Raw genomic sequence first — 18,606 nt, forward strand, 5'->3', positions numbered from 1 at the left:
CAAATATTACAATACATGTGGTATTTGTTTTTGTTTTTATTTCAATTTTATTTCTGGATTCTACTTTGCTCTGTAAGTTATTTTTCTTGCATGACAAGCAATATCCAATTATTCATGCGCTGCCTTTTTTGTTTTAAGTTTTGACATTTTGCCCAAATTGAAGACAACAGGATGCTTCCTAGAGGTTCTCCTAGCTTCAATGAGGTCTCCCATACTTCTGGCTTTTAAAAACTAGTACATACTAAACCTAATACACATAAAACCAAGGCACAGAGTTAGTGACACCAGCCACAATTTCCATTCCACATCTGTGTATGCTCTCTGTCTATGCACAATGGTGCTTCCAACCTGAAAACAATGCATTCAAGGAAAGAAATATGGATTTGTGTGATGGGATTTCCAATGCAGCCTCAAGGACTTTGGTATCCCTAGACTATAAAGAAAGTCCAGAGAACAGAATGCTTAACATCTCCAGCCTCCTTTGAATTCCCAGCCTTACTGAATGAAGAATAAAGAAAGCAGGAATCCACTAATTAAAGAGAAATGGGGCTTATTTGTCTTGGTTTCTGAAGTCACAGCTCTCCACTTCTGAAAACACAAGTTTCTCACCAGTTCTTTTCTGCCCTAGGGCTGTGACCTAAGCAGCTTAAATGATACACAGATTTTGGTCAAAATCTGCTCCTTATTTACTGGACTTCAAATGTGCAAGCAATTACTGAATGGGTCTCGTTTATTGAATAAAAGTATTTAGGCATTATGTTTACAAAGGCCTAGAAACATTAAAATCTAGTGAAAAACAATTACTTTTACAGAATACATCTGCAAGCAATATGAAGTCATTTTGTTTTTGTAAATTTCTCCGTAATAGACTTATTGTTGATGTGGAAAATGTTCACATTGCAGCAGTGAATAATTTTGAAATGCCAAACTTAATAAAGGAGAAATTATTGCAAATAATATCACATCCCTTAAAGAAAAAAAAAAAAAAAGCCAAAATACCAGTGGTTTCCTGACTAGTCAATCCTCTTCAGATTGGCAGAACCTCTTCAAACTAATCAGGAAGAGTTAGACAAATAGTTACTTTATTATGGAGGCTGTCAAATAAATCAGAATCTGGCAAGCAACTGTTTTTGAGCCCTGCAGCCGGGCTGGCTTCTTTTCCTGTGAACCCAAGGCAGTTACAACAGACCCAGGGATGTGTGTTTGTCTGCAGAGCAACGTGGAGGCTTCAGGCCTCTAAACAAAACTTCTTCCAAATCTGGGCCAGCATTTTTCTTGGCTTCCTCAGGTTCTGTTGTGGAACATGGCTGAGAGAAGAAATGTTTTCTAACCAATTAATTCAAGTCACTGCTGTTATTTTTAATGGAGAGCTCTGAAGCTCAGCTCACAAAGGGTAATGAGAAAATAATGTTTTAAACAACATCATCAGAGGAATTAGGCCATGGACTTGAACTACATTATCCAGCTCTCACCGCAGAGTTATTCTGCCCCCCCAATGTTTGCTCTTTACAATGGCACGCTGAATGGGAATTGTGCCTAAGGTACAAGCCTGGGACACAGCCACAGCTGAAGGTCAGAGAACAGCGAGTTTCAGCACTCAGCCACAAGAAATGGCTCTTGTGCTGCTACAGCCCCGACTCCAAACAGATCCCAGTGCCCCTGGGCTGTGTGTGTTTGGGAGGGAGTGAAAAACGAGATCTGGCTTGAGCAGGGCACTGGGGCACAGGCTTAATCCACTGCTCACAGCTCTTCAAGTATTGAAACTGATGCAGAGGAGATTTAGGTACATGATTAGCATTGCTCTGCCAAATTGACTGAAGAAGAGTAACATTGAGAGGTAACAACATCACATTTCCCACCTCCATTTCATCCTTTTTGTGTTGTTTATCTGCCTTGGACAACATTAACTTGAAAGAACCACAAGGCAGAGGGAAGGCAAAAGGGAGACAGGGTAGGGAGGGAGAAGTAAGTTTGAAATTATAAGACAGAACAGATTTAATGATCACTGGGGCTTACAGGCCTGTTTGAAATGTTTTCAAGCACTGCTACTGTACCAAATATATCCACCAGCTGAACAGCCAAGAATTGTAGCTGGAAACTGCAAGATTGCCCAGGCAAGAACTGTCCTTCCTCCTACCTCCTTTACATCCATGGCAATGCAAACTGGCAGCACTGACAAATCAATTCAACACCAGTGATCATACAGACTAAAAAGGTGAGATATAATAACTTTTGAAGCTAACAGGATGGCTTTAAAAGATCCTTTTTTTTTTGCACTAGATCACATTAAAGCAAGTAGCACAGACAGACTTGCACCTGCTTCCAGACGAAAGTGGTAGCTAGTGCAGTGCTATTCTTAATATGAATTAACTTCTAATACACATCTGCTTTAGTTCTAATTGACTTTATAGTGCTACTAAAAATAACTGGCAGGCATGCTTCTCCCCTTCCCTGTGTCTCAATATGGATTCTCTGTCTAATGGATCCTAAAATGCAACACTCGCCATAAATACAAACAATCACTAACTGCATAACATCCTATATGCAACATTTTTTAGGTTTTGTGGGGAAGAGCCACAGATTGGTCCTTGAAGGCAGCCTGTCTCATAGAGAAAACCACCAGCAAGAGATTGGCATCTCACAGCCCAGGGCCAACAGCATGGGCAGAGCAGAGGAGGTGCCACTGACGCTGTCAGACAAAAACTGAGAGATGGGAAAAGGACAAGAAACTCCTGTTTCACCAAAAAAAGGGAGACTAAAAATACAAGGATAGGAAGGAGACCTTTTTGGTAGGATATATGTTGTTTTATGGGAACAAGCTCAGTAATCACAGTACAAAAGAGTCTTACTTCCTTCAGCTTCACCTTCTGCAGGCAGGGTGAGGTTATCTACAAATTTAAAGGGGTGAAAATGGCTGCAGTCACTCAGTAACTGGGATCTGAGTGTCCATAATATATAGTGACATGTATAACACATGTTGGTCACTTCAGCCACCTTTGTGGCAATTAATAAAAAGAACAGACACCTTAAAATCTTTGTTGCTTACCAAAGGTTACTCTGTGCTTTTATCCTTGAATGATACCTTAATTGAGTTTATATATGAATGGGATCCCCTTCAATTTTAGGCTAATATTCTTTTATATTTATAATATTCAGGATAGCGACACATGCTTGATTATCTTTAAAACACTTATCATGATTCCATTTAAAAATAAATGAATCCCATTAAAAGTGACTTGTCCCCATCTTCTTGTATTTATGGACAAGGACATATGGGGCTGATTTCCCTCATTATTAAGAAGCACGTCTGAGGCTTAAATCATTTAAATTATTCATTGACAGCAATTGGGCTACTCATACAAACTCCTACTTACATGAGGAGTCCCACTGATAGACCAGTCAAGTGGATGAAGATGGCTGAACAGATTTTGGGATGCACAGAGCATCCATGGACACTGCTGACTATGATTAGGGTGAGGAGCACTTTTGAAAATGGGGCTCCACCTCCACTAATTAATGTAATTTAGCTGAGACTTTCAGCATGGTTGTTCTGAATGACTTTTTCTTCACAGGTCACCATGACTAAGGTCCTGAGGGGTGATCAGCAGCAGCTGGAGGAACAGGAGTGACTGTGCATCAATTACCTCAACAAAACCCCAGCCTGTTACCAGACAGTTCTAGAGCTCTGGGTTAGATGGGGTTTCCCTTTTTGGTGTGGGCTCACAGTGATCCTGAGAGCAGCCAGACATGAGATGGACATCTCTGCCCAACCTGGGCTGGGAAAGATTTCACCAAGAACAAAGCCACTTCTAAGCAAATAAAGAAAACCATCTCCAAGCAGCAGAAAATGCCCATCTCTAGTGTGAATTTTCCTCTTCCTGCAATACTGAAATCAGAGACAGGAGATGGATAAATCAACTGCATTGCTGAACTTGGACTGTATCAGTCCAAATAACAAAGGCTGTAAGCATTTAAAATTCTGCTATAAAGAGACTTTCCAGCCTATCACAGACTACTGTGCTCTCTCCACTTCAGCACTGGAAGACCTTGAGCTAACTGCTAGCGTGTTTCCAATCAGTGCAGTCAGGGAGAGAACAGGAATCATCCTTCATGGAGAAAAAGAAAAGTTATTGTTATTCTTCGCAACGTTTTCTTTTTAATTAAAAAGACATGTTTCTTGCTCTCCTCAGAATGAGCCAGAGGAACATTCGCAGTCGTTTTCAGGTCACATTATATTGCACATATTGCAGCTGATTTCACAGCTATGTGGGCAAATTATTATTTTTCGGCACAACTGAATCATTATCAAGGTAAAAGCAGACAGTGAGCACCACCAACACCTAGATGTTACAATATATTTTAGGAAAACATGGTCTAGCTCTTGGAAGAAGACACTTTCACATTTCAGCCATTTCTCTCTTCCCTGCCCAGCCCCAACTCTGATCCCCAGCATATCCTGGACTTTGTTCCTATATGTGATCTTGATGGTAAAGATATTTTTTTGTTTCTGTTTCCCCTAAGAAAGGCAAAAAAGGTTAGTAAGGCTTTAAACTCTCAGTTCTTATGGCTGTTAATATTTCACATTGCCAGCAGGGAAAGGAATTAAAACTGCCAGTAGCTATCCAGATAGATTTTAAAATCCCCTTCCCTCCCCCTTCTCTCTGCCTCCCTCAGCTTCAGAGGATATTTTCCCCGCAAATTGGTTTTAAATTAAGGAAGGTGATGAAGGCAATGTGCCGTCTCAGCATTTTCCCAGGTGCACTTAATCTAATTTCATTAAGGAGATCAGGACAGATGATCGCTACAGTTGAAACATTAAGTCTGTCCATTTTTGTATAAAAAAACCATTAAGTCTGTCAAAGTGTCGGCGGGTGGGCTGTTTATTATTGGAGATGAAGGCACGCTTTGCTTCCCCAATAAACTGTCAGGAGTAGTAAACCACAAATTAAGTCAGCTGCTGCCAAAGATTTAGGCAAAGATCTCCAACTAATTTTGACACAGGTGTGGCAAAGGCCAAGGAAAGGCTTGGAAATCTTGGAAACTGAGCCTGTTATGATATTTCAATCTGACCATCCAAGAGTGGAAGACTGGGCATCAGTGGGTGTAATCAAGACCTTGCTGATGCTTCTGACACTCCAAACGCAGAGTTGATGGGAGCTGAGCTGCACCATGTGCCCCAGAGCACAACCTGCAGAGTTCACCTTAAGCAGATAAGAATTCATAAAAGCTTCATTCAAGCCACTGCTCTGTTTTGAACTTATGCACAGCTTTGACTGAATGTACATTCCTCAGACAGTCGTTGAGGTACCAAACAAAATTAGAGCAAACTCATGAAAATGCAGAAACTTTGAAAGACCAAGAGCTGTAACAGGAATCAAGTGAAACTTTCAGATACTGCAAAACCAAATGTGAGTAATTTGGAGAACATTTTCCTTCTCAAGAAAAATGCAGCTGGGTAGAACTCAGTATTAAAGACCATCAGGAAACGTTAAAATGTATGAAGTATTAACTGGAATTACACAATCTTTACAGTACACACAGAGAAACCAATAATGACTAATATGGAATCAGAAGTGACGTCCTAACTTGAATTTTGTGCTGAGGGTAAAGTACCATGTTTGCAGATAATGTGCTTTGAGGATCAAGGGTGGGCAGGGCAGAGGAAGGTTCATTTTCCCACTCCAGGGGCAGCCAGGGCAGGAACAGAGCCCATGTGAGCTGCATCCTTTATTCCTGCCCAGGGGACATGGTGCTGCACACTGTGCCCTTCTGTGTTACCTAACCTGGCAAATGACTTTGCAATACAGGAATGAGAAACTCTGCAAGCCAAATGAGGGCCTGCAATTGTGGCTATTGGAGCATTGCATCCTCCAGAATTGTCATCCCCTTGGCATCTTTACGGTTAATTATATCATTCGATTTAATTAATTGAATTGCCTAACTCAGTTGCCAATTCCTATCACCTGCCTACTCTGTTATGTTCTATCTGATCACCTTCCAAGGAGTTCCTGCCATTGCACAGCTAGCCCTTTGGACTCAGACTACCTTACAATGTTATAATGGTTTTTCTTGATGTGGGCAGACAGCTGTACACAACTGCTCTCTTCTCTCTTGCCTCACATCTGAGAAGTTTCTTCACAAGGTCCCTGGTAAGATAAGAAAATGCTCCTGGATGGGGAACTGGAACGGGGAGATGTTAAACAATGGAGAAAGCAGGGAGCCAGGGACATGCTGACTGCCAGCAACAGAACTGGTATTATCCTGTTGTGCCCAAGAGCTCTACATAAAACCTCTTCAAGTCTTTTATGTGAATTGATGATGGATTTTTTTCAGCAAACTAGAAGGCTCTTCTCATTGTTTGCTCTGAAAACTCTTTTCTACATTTTCAAGAATGAATATGGGCACCACAGACTGTGATGACTCAGCTTGTTATATACAGACTAATGTACTTAAAATTTGACTTTTTGTCTGGATAAGAAAAAACACAAAATATCAGCAGGAGGGGAGCACATTGGTGCTGAAGCTTTGACTCTGTTTCATTTTTTTAACTGCGTTCTTACTTTATTTAAATATAAAGGTCAAGAAGGGCTATTACAACTAATAATATTTACCAGAGCTGTAGTTGAGAAGCGCAACTTGGAAGGCTCCTCTCCCTCTGGAAGGACTTGCAGGGCTTAACTCAGCCGCCCCAAGTCTCAGTGGGAACCTTCGTGTCTGCTCCCTGCACATGGTGGGTGGAAGGATGGAAGCCCAGGCCATGCCAAGCCTCCCTCCCATCTGGCATTTCCCAAAGAGCAACTGAGTGAACTGGGTATGCAGCGGGCTTAGAGGATGCTGTTTTTCTGGTAAATCTATTAATGGAGAATGACTAAATAAAACAAATTCACCGAGTGGTGAATTTTTGTCTTCCTGTACCGGCAACAAGATTACATTTGCCTGTTTATAGCACCCAAATCTTTCAAGGGCTACAAGGTTATTTTAAATTCAATATTTTGATATTGTTTAAAAAGCCGATCTGTTTTTAATAACAACACACAGATTGTCTGTAAAACAGAGGCTTTCTTCCATTAGGAGAACTAACAGTCTTTACCCAGTTATTACTGCATGGGAGAGAGCTTTCTCACTAGTTTTCACTCTGTATCACTGGGTTTTCTGTCTGTAAGAAATAAACCTCAGCAGAAGCACTGATCCTGTGCATGTGTGTGCATGCAGATATGCAACACTCCTGCAGGATGCCAAGCCTGCAGCAGAGCCCAGCCACACACTTCCACGAGGACATTCAGCACTGCTGTCCACAAGCCAGAGCATCCTATGGTAGAAACCCCTTCAGCTCTGTCTGAGAACCCAGCTGGGAAGTAACTGGCAAATGGAGATGTCCCACTATTAGCCACAGCTGAGAACTGTCATAGGCTGAAGTGCAATGCTAACAGAAGTGCAAATACTGCCATGTGAAAGCCCTCAGCTCAACTCCATGTTTGATCCTTCCCTTCTGCTGCAACCAGTACGAATCTCAATTTCTGGGAAAGTACTAAGTTTAATTTCTCAGAGAAAAGGACAACTGAGGGATGGACAAAACCAGTTTGGGGATTTTGGTCTGGGTAGGCTTCAAAAACAACAAATAATAGATTACCTAAAGTGGGAACTAAACTTCCAGCCTCCCCAAACCACATCAGATGGAACCCACCTTTTCCACTGCCAGATAAAATGTAATGGGCAGGGGAAGAGAAGCCTTCAGCAATAGCACTGGAGGGGGCTTTTCTTATTGCTGGGTAATCTCATACACAAACAGAGTGACCATTCCTGCTAAAGCAGCTCCCAGGCCTCTCTTCATTATTGCATCCCTTTCTCCTGCTGCCTGAACTATGATTTTTCCTGTGGGCTTGTGGATATCCTTTCAAGGTCAACACAGCTGAAACAACAGTGATAATTTCATCCCCCAGATTTTCCATACAGTTTATTCTTCTCATTGCTTCTACTCTTATCACCTCCATCTCTCACTCAAGCCCACAGTTCTCAGCACTCCCTTTGACTCACAATACTGACATCAAAATATTCAACCTATGTTTTAAGTCCTCTGTATCCTTGCTCTCTGTAACATAATGAGCATCCTCTGTTTATCCACACAGCTACATTCTTGGTCAAGCTACATCATCCTTCCTTTACCATTTTGTCTTTCCTTTGGTGACAGCAGATGTAACTGTGTCCTAGTGCCAAGGAAAAGTTGCTGCAAGATCATTTTCCTAAATCTGTGGTTTTGCTTCCTACACAGCTTCTCACTTCCTGAATGGCAAACTATCACTCTTTGTGTTTTGACTCTTTCACAGCTTACTTCTTCTTCCCAACACTGACATTCAGCATTGCTGCAAACTTCCATCTCTCACTGGTCTGATTCCATCACCCCCTTGGTAAACTTTCAAACAAGCACCTCCTCACTGCCTACCACTGTGCCTTTTGCTACAGAGAATAACTTCCCATTCATGGCCATAAAGCTACCTGACTTTCCCTCTCAAATGCCTCCTAAAACATTATTAGCTACAAAAACCCCCTTTAGATTAATGCCTACGAAATCAAAGCTGGACAATGAGGCTGCTGGCACACTGAAACAGTGCTGCTGTTGACCCCCACTCACCTGGGTCCCTTCTCTCTCATCTCATCCTTAACCCATGAGCTGTTCTGTGCTTTTACAGCACACAGCAGGATGGGAACCCAGTCCCAGGTGGGGGGACCACAGCCCCACTGTGCTGCTCCCCTCCCATCTATCCCAGGCTGAGCTGCACCTGCTCTCCTGCTGCTGCCGACTCCCAGGCACCTCCTGGGACGCTGGGATTAGCAAACTACAGCATGGCAAGGCTGATTCACTTTGCCACAAGCACAGCCTAAGGAACTCGCTGGGCTGCTGCAGAAAGTCGTGAGGAAAAAATGACTTCAAAAGTTTTTGTCTCCACCTTGGATTTAACTTTGCCTGTCTCAGAAGTTGCTTCCTATAGCTTAAACACAAACTACAGAATGAATATACAGGAAATACTGACTGGACTTAGAAATACAGTTCCATTTTTGCACATCTTACTTAGCACCACATTAAATGAAGAATGCTTGATATCTAACCCCTGATTTGGAGAGCTCACTTACACGGTGGGGCCATGTAATTAAGCTGACAACCCACAATTTCACACAGAGCAGACAGAAGTCCAAGACTGAGAGAACATGAACACTGAATTACTTTTAAAGAAAGAAATGGGCGCCTTTTTTAATGCAATCTTGAACACTGTTATTAAAAAAATGAGAGCAACATTTTGGAGTAACGAGCAGAGATTACTCATTCCCTTGTTTTACACAAGTTGACTTTTGGCTTTCTGCAGAACACCATTTAACAGAGCACATTACCAAGCTGCTAGCCACTTTTCACAGTGATGCTAAAGCAGGTAAGAGACAATAAGTGGAACTGTTGATGGTTTATATTACTCTATTATGTTAATGTTCACTAAAGTATGCCATAAGCTCTCTCATTACATGTGTATAAACCAATTCTCTGTGGTGTTATTCCTGTGCTAAATGCTATAACTACATAAATCTTGAATTAATGGAGACTTTATAGTTCCTGAAAATGAAGGGTAATTGCTATCTGTTAATGCTGTTGTTGCTATTAAAGGAAGTATATATTTTCAGTAACAATGTTTATGGACCGTGAGCTTCACATCTCAGCTAGTGCACGGAGAAGAGACAGTGTAGTACAAGTATCAGACTGGCTCTCTTTCTCTCCCTCCTCCCTCTCAAAAAGCACAGCATCATTTCCACAGCTCCGGCAAGCAACGCTGCAATCCTCCTCACAGCTGCAGAGCCCAGACCAATGTCCTCCACTGAGTACAGGAAACAGGATTTGCATTTCCATCTCAGGGAACACATGATTTGCTAAGTTTCTTGCTTGGTTAAATGGCTGGACAGCTCACTTTATTAGTTTGGTATCTCAAACAGTTCTGTGAGAAGCACATGGTGACAGAATGATAGGTGTGAGAAAGTATCATCCCACTTACTTCCTCTGAGATTTCAGCAGTGATGCAGAAGTGAAAGGCTATACTTGGCCAGAGACAGTTCTCAGAAAGTAGATGGGATTGACAAGTCCCCTGCCTTGAGCTCCTCTTCTCCAATTATTAAAAGCAGCAGTGCAATGTTTGGAAACACTCACAATCTGCTGTGAAACTGTACCTTGCACTAAAGTAATGGCTCCTCTTTCTGATACACTGTACATGTGACTGACTATGCTCAATTGCTTTTCTCCCCTGGAGCCCTGCACAAGGAAAAATACCAAACCATCAGGAGTGTGTTTATATTTTACAATGCAGTGAAGGTAAAACCTTAATTTTACCCTAACATCTATGTTTGAAAACATTAGGAGCTCAATAGCCCATACACCTATGAACAAAATAAATAGTGGATAATTACTAGCATGGTACAGAGAGAGAAGTAGGAGGTGGAAAATTTCAGTTTTGCTTCTAGCTCAGGCGCTGACTCAGTTTGTACTTGTACACGAACTTTTTTGTCTGCCTTCCTCATGAGTTTTATGCAGGCAACACTGACCCGCTGTTTATGACTAACAAAAAAATGTTATGCAAATCAAAAGTACATTAGTAATTCCTGCCCTGCCCTTCCTTAGTGCCAGCATGTGTAGGTGTACCTTGAAAAAGCTGGTTCTTGCTGACCAGGCAGCATTGCTCTGCAGCAGTGGGGAAAGAAGCCAACCCATCAGGTAATTTGGGAAGGCTGGTGCTGGGCTGGGCACTGTGCTGAATCCTGCACCTGCCTGCAACAGCCTGGAGCATTAGCAGGAGACACATTTTGCCATCTCAGGGAGGAGGAAAATGAGCGTAGTCCCTCAGGACAGTCACACCAAAATTTTTACAGCTCTTGGTTGCATCAGTCAGGTTAAGTTTTAGACAAACACTGAAGGAGTTTCCAGGGGAGTGCAGAATGTCAGGTATCAACAGAGCGAGTCAGGCTGCCCCTGTGCTCCCCAGCTGGAAGGCAATGTTGCACTTACATTATCCCCATGAAAGCTTTGAAGCATCTTCACTTCAACCCTGGTGAGTTTATGTGCATGTGCCCACATCTTTGCTGACAAGATAAACAACCCCACTTAATTCCAGAGACCTATTTAATAGGACTGTGTCATGTTTCACATCTCTGCAGATCAGGCAAGAGATAGAAAGATGGTGATCTTGTGCTGCTCTCCTTATGAAGAAAAGAAATGTTATTATTAAGGCAGAGTCACCTTAAGGAGAAGGTAGCTGGGAAATAGGTGAGCCTAGAAAGTCAAACTACAGCTACAGAAATGTAAAGAAATGTCATATTAATGGTAAGGAACACTATAATAGCCTTTCATTTGCTGTAAAGGACAGCAAGTTACCAGCCAAACACAATGCAGCTTCCTCTGAAGGTAACCTCAGATCCCACATTCTGAAAGCTAATCAATGTTGTTCAGATTTCAATTTCTTCTCTACAAGGTGAAGTCAAACCTAATCTAACAAACGTCAGTCTCAGATGTAATGCCGCTAGCTGGGTCTACCAGTGTAATTTAGATAATCATTAATAGCATAGCTGTATAATAAAACTACATGTCACTTACAACTTCATCTGAGGTTTGACTGGCAGATCTTTAAACAGTTTTCTAAGTGATTGCTTTTACTTCCTTTGATTGGGCAGTCTGGGAAATGTTTTAACCCCATGGTATCTAAGCTTTTAGGGAACAATATTTCACCCTCACCACCCCTGCTGTCAGCTCTGCTGCTGTGTAACCTTGTAAGAAAGAGAACTTGGGGAGAGGGGTGGTTTCAGCAAGTGACTTCATATACATATATGCTCATATAAATTTAAAATAATATAAAATAAAATAAGTACAGTATCTTTCATTCAACACGCGATTTAAATGTTTCTCTTCAATCACGCTGTCGTCTCAAAACACAGCTTGCCATACTCCAAGAATATTTAGTATCTCCTGGTATTTTTAAAAGAAGAAGTTGAAGAAACCCTAGTGTTTCTAAAGCTCTAACAATACTAACAAAAAGCTTTCAGAGGAGTCTCTTGAACTCATGGTAACCTCTGATGCAGCTGGTGTGCTGCTGAGGACACAGCACTACCTGAACTCAGCCTTCACTTGTGTAATGCTGATCCAGGAGAAAACTCTGTGCCACAGCTTCTCATCAATGAATGCAAGAGACTGGACAGCCAAAATATAATAAAGGTTTGATGAAGAGCTGACCTGAGGCTGACAGGTTTGATCTGCCAGAAGCTAGCACGGAATACTCAAGTCTTTTATATATTTGATTTTTAAAAGCATGGTGCCACTGGTGCTACACAGTGGGACTTGTCTGTTTTCCTTGCAGAGGTGAACAAGAAATCCCCGTACACAAACTACAACCTTTCAATGACCAACCTCTGTATTCAAAAGAAGGTCAGAAAAATCATTGCTCTGTGATAAATATGCATGCATCATGACAAAACACTCCTTGACAGTTACCACACTGCCTTGGGAGGGCAGGTCCCATCTTCTAACTGATTACAAAGCTGACATCTTCAAAGATTACTATATATAAAATATTGGCTCCTGACGAGTTATCAGTGGAAACTTCCTCTGAAACAGCACTAATGCTGTAACTCAGGTCTCACAAAATGCTCACATAATAATCAATAAAGACTATTATGTTAACAGGACTCTCTTTCCTCTAAATAGAAGTTAGTGAAGATCACAGAGTAGCTGATCTGATGCTTTTTCATTCAATTGTAGATATTTTTAAATTTGACATGAAGACTGGAGGAAAATGTTATTTTCAAATTCATTCTTATTTTGACTATCAGGGAATTTCCAAACATATGAAATAAGAAAATTCAGTCTTACCTTATCGTCAATATCGCTCTCGCTGTCACACTGTGGATTAGAGAGAGAAAAAAAGATTTTGAGAAACACCTTCATGTACAGGGATCTTTTGCATCATCCTCTTAAATCTTTAGGATAGCTGTTTATGATGTTCACAGTTCAATGAAACACACTTCTGATGTCTGCAGAAATGCCTTTTACATTGCTAGCATAAACCAGACAAAGCCAGATCCTCTCTTATACAAATTTATGGTGTACTCTTACTTGGATGGGGGAAAGCAAACTTTAAACAAAAAAGACAATCAGTGATGTGTTATAACAACCACTGTAACATGAGTACCACAACAAAAAGCATGCCTTTTTATCATCCCAAATCATAGAATATATAGTAACAGTTTTGCATTGCTTCACCTTGATAAGCACTTTGTCATCTAACAAGGAAACTGTGAAACTGGCAATCAATTTCTAATTTAATGAGTGGTACCAAGAATAGTAATTAAAATACATCATAAATTCTGGTACATTTTTTAGTTTGAATGAGATCACGATCCCAGGAGGAAGTGTTTACTGAAAGAGTTTTGGAGTGCAATCTCTTTCAGGCTCTGAAAATGAAATGCTCTCTTTTCACAGCACGAATGATGGAAAGATAACTTGAGCACTGAACATTTCAGGACATGCACATCTTGCTGGCTGGAGCTCAGAAAGATTTACAGTTGGGAGCAGCAGTAAATCTCTTGGTGTCTGTTATGCTGACAGAAGTGGTCAGTGTGTTCTGTAGCCGTGGTGCCCAATGGGAATTTTCTCCTTGAGCCAGCTGCTGATGGGGATGGCCTGGTGGGTTTCTGTAACTGGCAGCACCCTACAGAATTCACTGGGTCAACAAGAGGGGACTCTGTAAGCCAGCAGTGACAACCTCCAAATGTGGAAATGGTCCATGAGAACACACATGATTTGGTGTCATGAATGTAAAAGAAGGAATAGATCTGTTTGGTCATTTTGTCCAGATTTCCTCCTGGAGTGGGGAAGAGGAATCTTTCCTCTCACATTATTTTATCCTCAAGTCACACAGCAGAAATTTCAGCTGTTACATTCTTAATTTTCTGCTGATTTATGAGAGAATATTTAATCTCTTCTTCTTCTATTTGAACCTTTTATTTTTAAATTCTCTGACACACACCAAGCACACAAACAGCCCCAATATATTGGAGGAATCTCCCACAGTGATTCTGCAGTGAAGAGTGCTCAGTTTCCCAAGTGACACCTTATTCCCGTTTTACTGCAGTGAAAATGCTTGGTTTAAGGAATCTGTTTTTCTGTAGTCTTAGCCTAAGCAGAACTCTTTTTCTTTCAAAAGGAAACCATTTTACACTGTCCCACATGATCCACAGCATGTTTTTTCACAGAGAAATCTGACTGTTTAGCAGGATGTGCACAGATCTAATTGTACGTGTAACCATTCTGGAAAAGAAAGAACCTGGAGAAAAATGGAAGAAGTAATAGGACACTGCCTTGCAGGGGCCAGGAGCTGTGGGTGGGAAAGTTCTACAGGAAAAACCAGAGTTAATACCAGCAAACTGCACAAAGTCCCAGCCAATTGCTTTGTAGTAGGCAAGAACACCGGAACACCGGGTAGCCATGTCTTTAGTAAATCCCTTGCCACAAGCCATTTGTGCCTTTTTTGTGACTTTTATTCCGTCACTGACCTTTATGAATATTATTATACAAAACACAGTTTCTGTTGGTTTTTTTTTTTTTTTCACAAACCAAAAGTAAACTCAATCCTGATAAATCACCACGAGCAGCCATCTGCTGACTTCCCCAAGCCCGTGTCATGCAACCACAAACAATTAGAAGTGTCTGCTCTGGGCTTGGAATGGGACTAATTGTCCATCACATTGAGACACGCTGAAACAGGTTTGCTGGGCAAAGGCTGCCCCAGTACCTGCTGCATCTGTGCTTGCCCAAGACAGTGATAATTGACGGTGACAGAGCAACACATTCATCAAACCTGAGCAGGGGCTGGGGGAAGAGGCAGTCACAGCAGTCCACTTCTGATTATTTACATGCTCCTGAGAAACACTGGCTGAGAGGAGGGAAGCCTTTCACCTCCACCCAGGGGGAGCTCAAATCAAGCCCTAATGCTACAGGGACTGTGCATTCCCCCAAACTATTGGCATAATGGAGTGGGTCACAAAGACCTTGCTATTTTACCCTTTAAAGCCTGTCTACACTAAAGTTACCATTTTAATCTTGGTGCTCATTCACATGAACACTCATATTTTAGAGGCAGAATATTTTGACTCTGTGATTCATCGTTCAGACTAAAGCATGTTACAGCAGAATTACACCTATTGCAAGAATGGCATAAAAATAAGTTAGCACACTCAGCCACGGGTTTCTTCAAATTGTATGCTTAGGCAATATCAACACAAATTTTAATTCTAACAGGGGCTTAAAATTGATACACTGCAGTAATAAAATAACCAAATAAATTAAACTTTGAAATCCATTTACTAGAAAGCATTCAAAATTATCACTAAATCTCAGATACTTTTGCCTATGAGTCCTGGTTCAATAAAACCTCAGTACTGTAAACATTACCAAATTTAGCTTAAAAATATTTAAGATGTAAACTATTTTTTGAACTTTAGTAACCATTATTATTCAAATACAAGGTAGTATTTTAGTCTTGTCTGGTTTTGTAACAAAACTTGTCTTTCTAATTCTTACTACATTATGATGTTAAAAAAAAAGGCAAGAGGGTTTTTCTTGTTGAAAACAGATTTCACCTCCAAAATTTGTATACCTATAATGAGTATAAAACCCTCTTACAGATGGCTTACATTACTAAAAGGTGCAGAACTGCTTTATTTAGGTGCCTAATTTTGCTTTGTACCAATATGCAACTTTGTCTCATGTAGATAAGTGAAAGTTGCAAAAAGCCAGTGAACCATCAAATCCACATGCTAGATTTTATAAACAGACATATGAATGAAGCAAACATCTGCTCTCTGAGGATACATTTTCCCCATTCAGGATGCGTAAAGACTTCATAATTAATTGCTTTTAAAATGGAAAAGACAGCAAAGAATTTTGTTTCATTTTAGCTTACATCTTCCTTACTTTAATCATGATTGCATCAGTCTGGAAACTGCAGAAGGCAGCAGGGCTGTGGATGTGAATGTGGCTCCGTGTGGACACAGAGCCTTCTGTGAAGCTGTGACTGCAAGATGAGTGGTTTAAAAACTGCATTTGTGGCAGTGAGTTGCCTAATTTCTTCTTTGCCTTGTGAAAGCAAATCCTCTGCCCCCTCTGCAGCCGTGTAGGATCACTCACACACACACTGTCCCTTGTATTGGTTCCTACCTGGCTTTAAACCACCAAAACACTTATCTTAATCCATGTGAGAATGTTCCAAACTGGCCTACAGGATGAGAGATTGTGGGGAAGAATTAACACATTGATATTTATAAAATTCGGATTTCTGCTTAACATACAAGAAAACAAAAACTTGAGACTCATGGCTACCAATCTATGCTAACTTCCCACTGACTCTTGAGGAAAATACAACCAGCTTTGGTAGAAAAGACCCCAAGCTTCAGAATTCTCACAGGTTTTCTTTGTTTCATGTAAAAGGAACAGGCTCCAACACTTGCATCAAGAAACAGGAACCCAGAGGCTGCTGAACGAGCAACAGCACAGAAAAACCAACGCCAGCAAAACCAAAGGGCCCAGACAGAGCTGTGAAAAGCAGAAGCACTGCTGACCCCTGTCCCTCCCCTGGCCGGGGTGTGCGTGTTGAAAAGCCCCAGTTTGGAAGGGCTGGTTCAGATTTTTTGGGAACTCCTTCAGCCTCACACGCCTGCTCTCCTCCAGCCTCCTCCTCCTCACCCCTGCCTGCAGAGCCCTGGCTCAGCACAGAGGCTCAGGCAGGGACCTTCCATCCCGGGGATGCTGGAATGAATAATGCAGTCATGGGAGAAACTGGTTCAGCCACAGAGGATTTTCTGTGTCTTAAAAGCCAACTTATCCCGTGTGAGGAGGAGGAGGAGGAGGCCATGCTGCGAAGGCTGAGGCCACCACCCAGCCAGGCTCACCTCCCACGCTGCTGTTGTTGAGGGACAAAAGCCCTCGTCAAAACAAAAAAAAGTTAAAGAAAATGTGGAGAATGGCAACTGTTGAAAGCAACGGGGGCTCATTGAAAGACAAAAGCTTCAATTACCTGGATTTTTCTAAAGTCCTGTTAACACTCCTGGTCTATAAGCAGGACTGTAAACAGCCATTGTACAGGGTTCATAAAAGCTCCTAAAGGGATTATTCACTGGGTTGTGCCAATTGCATCTCAATTCCACCAAGAATGTTTGCAAAGTCGACCCCTAATTGCACAGCTTTTTGGAAACAATTTCTTGCAGTGACAGATTCCAGCTGGAAGGAAGCCTCCCATGAGGTGAGGTTCAGCAGGACAACACAAAACTCAGGAATCACAGATGGAGCGTCCATGTGTGCAGACTGGGCCTTGTGGTTTCTCATTTTTTGGATGCCTGAGGTGAAATCTCTCTTTACAAGACCCCTCTCCATCATGGCTTTCCAACCAGGCAAGGAGGTGCGATGCATTCCATCACCTCCTTCTACAAACCACCTCAAGAGGAGACAAAGATGGACTTATGGCTATTGTAAAACAGGCAACAACATATTTGGCAAACGACCTTCTCTTACCATTAGACTGGTATCGAGGTCCTTACAAGCCATATTTAAACTGTACCATGATTCTCAGTGTTTTCTGGTGAGTTTAGGGATCAGGAGAGTGTCTTTTGACTCTTTTCTTACCCCCAATGTTTTAACTAATACATCATCCAGCTTTTCTTCACATAATAAAAACATTACATTGATTAACTGACACCATATAGTCATGTGAACTGTCTCACACCAGGAATAAGAGCTTCAAGAAATGAAAACAAAACCAACCAAGTCTCCTAAGACTGCCACCAAACTGGCAATACCTGGATGTTACGCCACAATGGGTACAGAGAAATATGGTTATTTCAACTGGAGCCACTTCCTCCAAGCTTTTGAGAAGTCACCTCAGCTTATCCACACAAACACATGGTTATCTCCTACTTCACCCAAACCCAGTGGTTTTTGATTTAGGTTGTGCCTACACAGTCCCAAGGCTGTGGGCCCTGTTATGCCAGACACTGCCCAGACAGCTGAGGGAAAGTCTTGTTTTTTTCCTCTCCACATAAACACACATACCTATAGATATTATTTATATTATGATTAAGCACAGGGTGATAGACATCTAAGGTAGCCATGTGAAGAAACAGATCCCAGCCTGGAGGGAAATGCAATCTCACCAGTCTACCTGCAACTAGAACTGTCTGGGGAAGTGCAAGGCTGAGAGGAGAGGAGGCAAAAATATTAAATATACAGCCTACAACGCTACAATGAAAGCTGACAGGGTAGAATATGGATGTAGAAAGTTGCACAGAATATCTGAACAGTGTAGACACCTATGCAGCCTGCACACCCACTCCACAGCCATGTTACCACTATCATACTATTTCCAACCATATTTAGTTACTGAATTTTCTTTAAATAGCAAGGCTTGGGGAAGTACTAAGCTTAAATCCTGAGTTGTTAAAGTTTCTTTTAAAGGAAGGAGTAAAATCAAGCCTGTTTTTAAGAGCCCTCCCTTCTCCATGCCCTCTGAGCTGACTTCCCAGGAGCGGTGGCAGCGC

At 41.6% G+C, this 18,606-nt stretch overlaps 1 protein-coding gene across 14 annotated transcripts in view; it reads right to left on the reverse strand.

Moving 5' to 3' along the window:
• Positions 1-18,606, reverse strand: part of FBRSL1 (fibrosin like 1) — a 502,181-nt gene that overhangs the window by 156,545 nt on the left and 327,030 nt on the right. For all 14 annotated transcript variants that reach the window (XM_030959009.1, XM_030958999.1, XM_030959008.1 and 11 more), the window contains exon 5: positions 12,890-12,919. In XM_030959009.1, coding sequence (XP_030814869.1) covers positions 12,890-12,919 — 30 coding nt within the window. The remainder of the gene's footprint in view (positions 1-12,889; positions 12,920-18,606) is intronic.

This window comes from Camarhynchus parvulus, chromosome 15, assembly GCF_901933205.1.
Source record: "Camarhynchus parvulus chromosome 15, STF_HiC, whole genome shotgun sequence".
Taxonomy (NCBI): domain Eukaryota; kingdom Metazoa; phylum Chordata; class Aves; order Passeriformes; family Thraupidae; genus Camarhynchus; species Camarhynchus parvulus.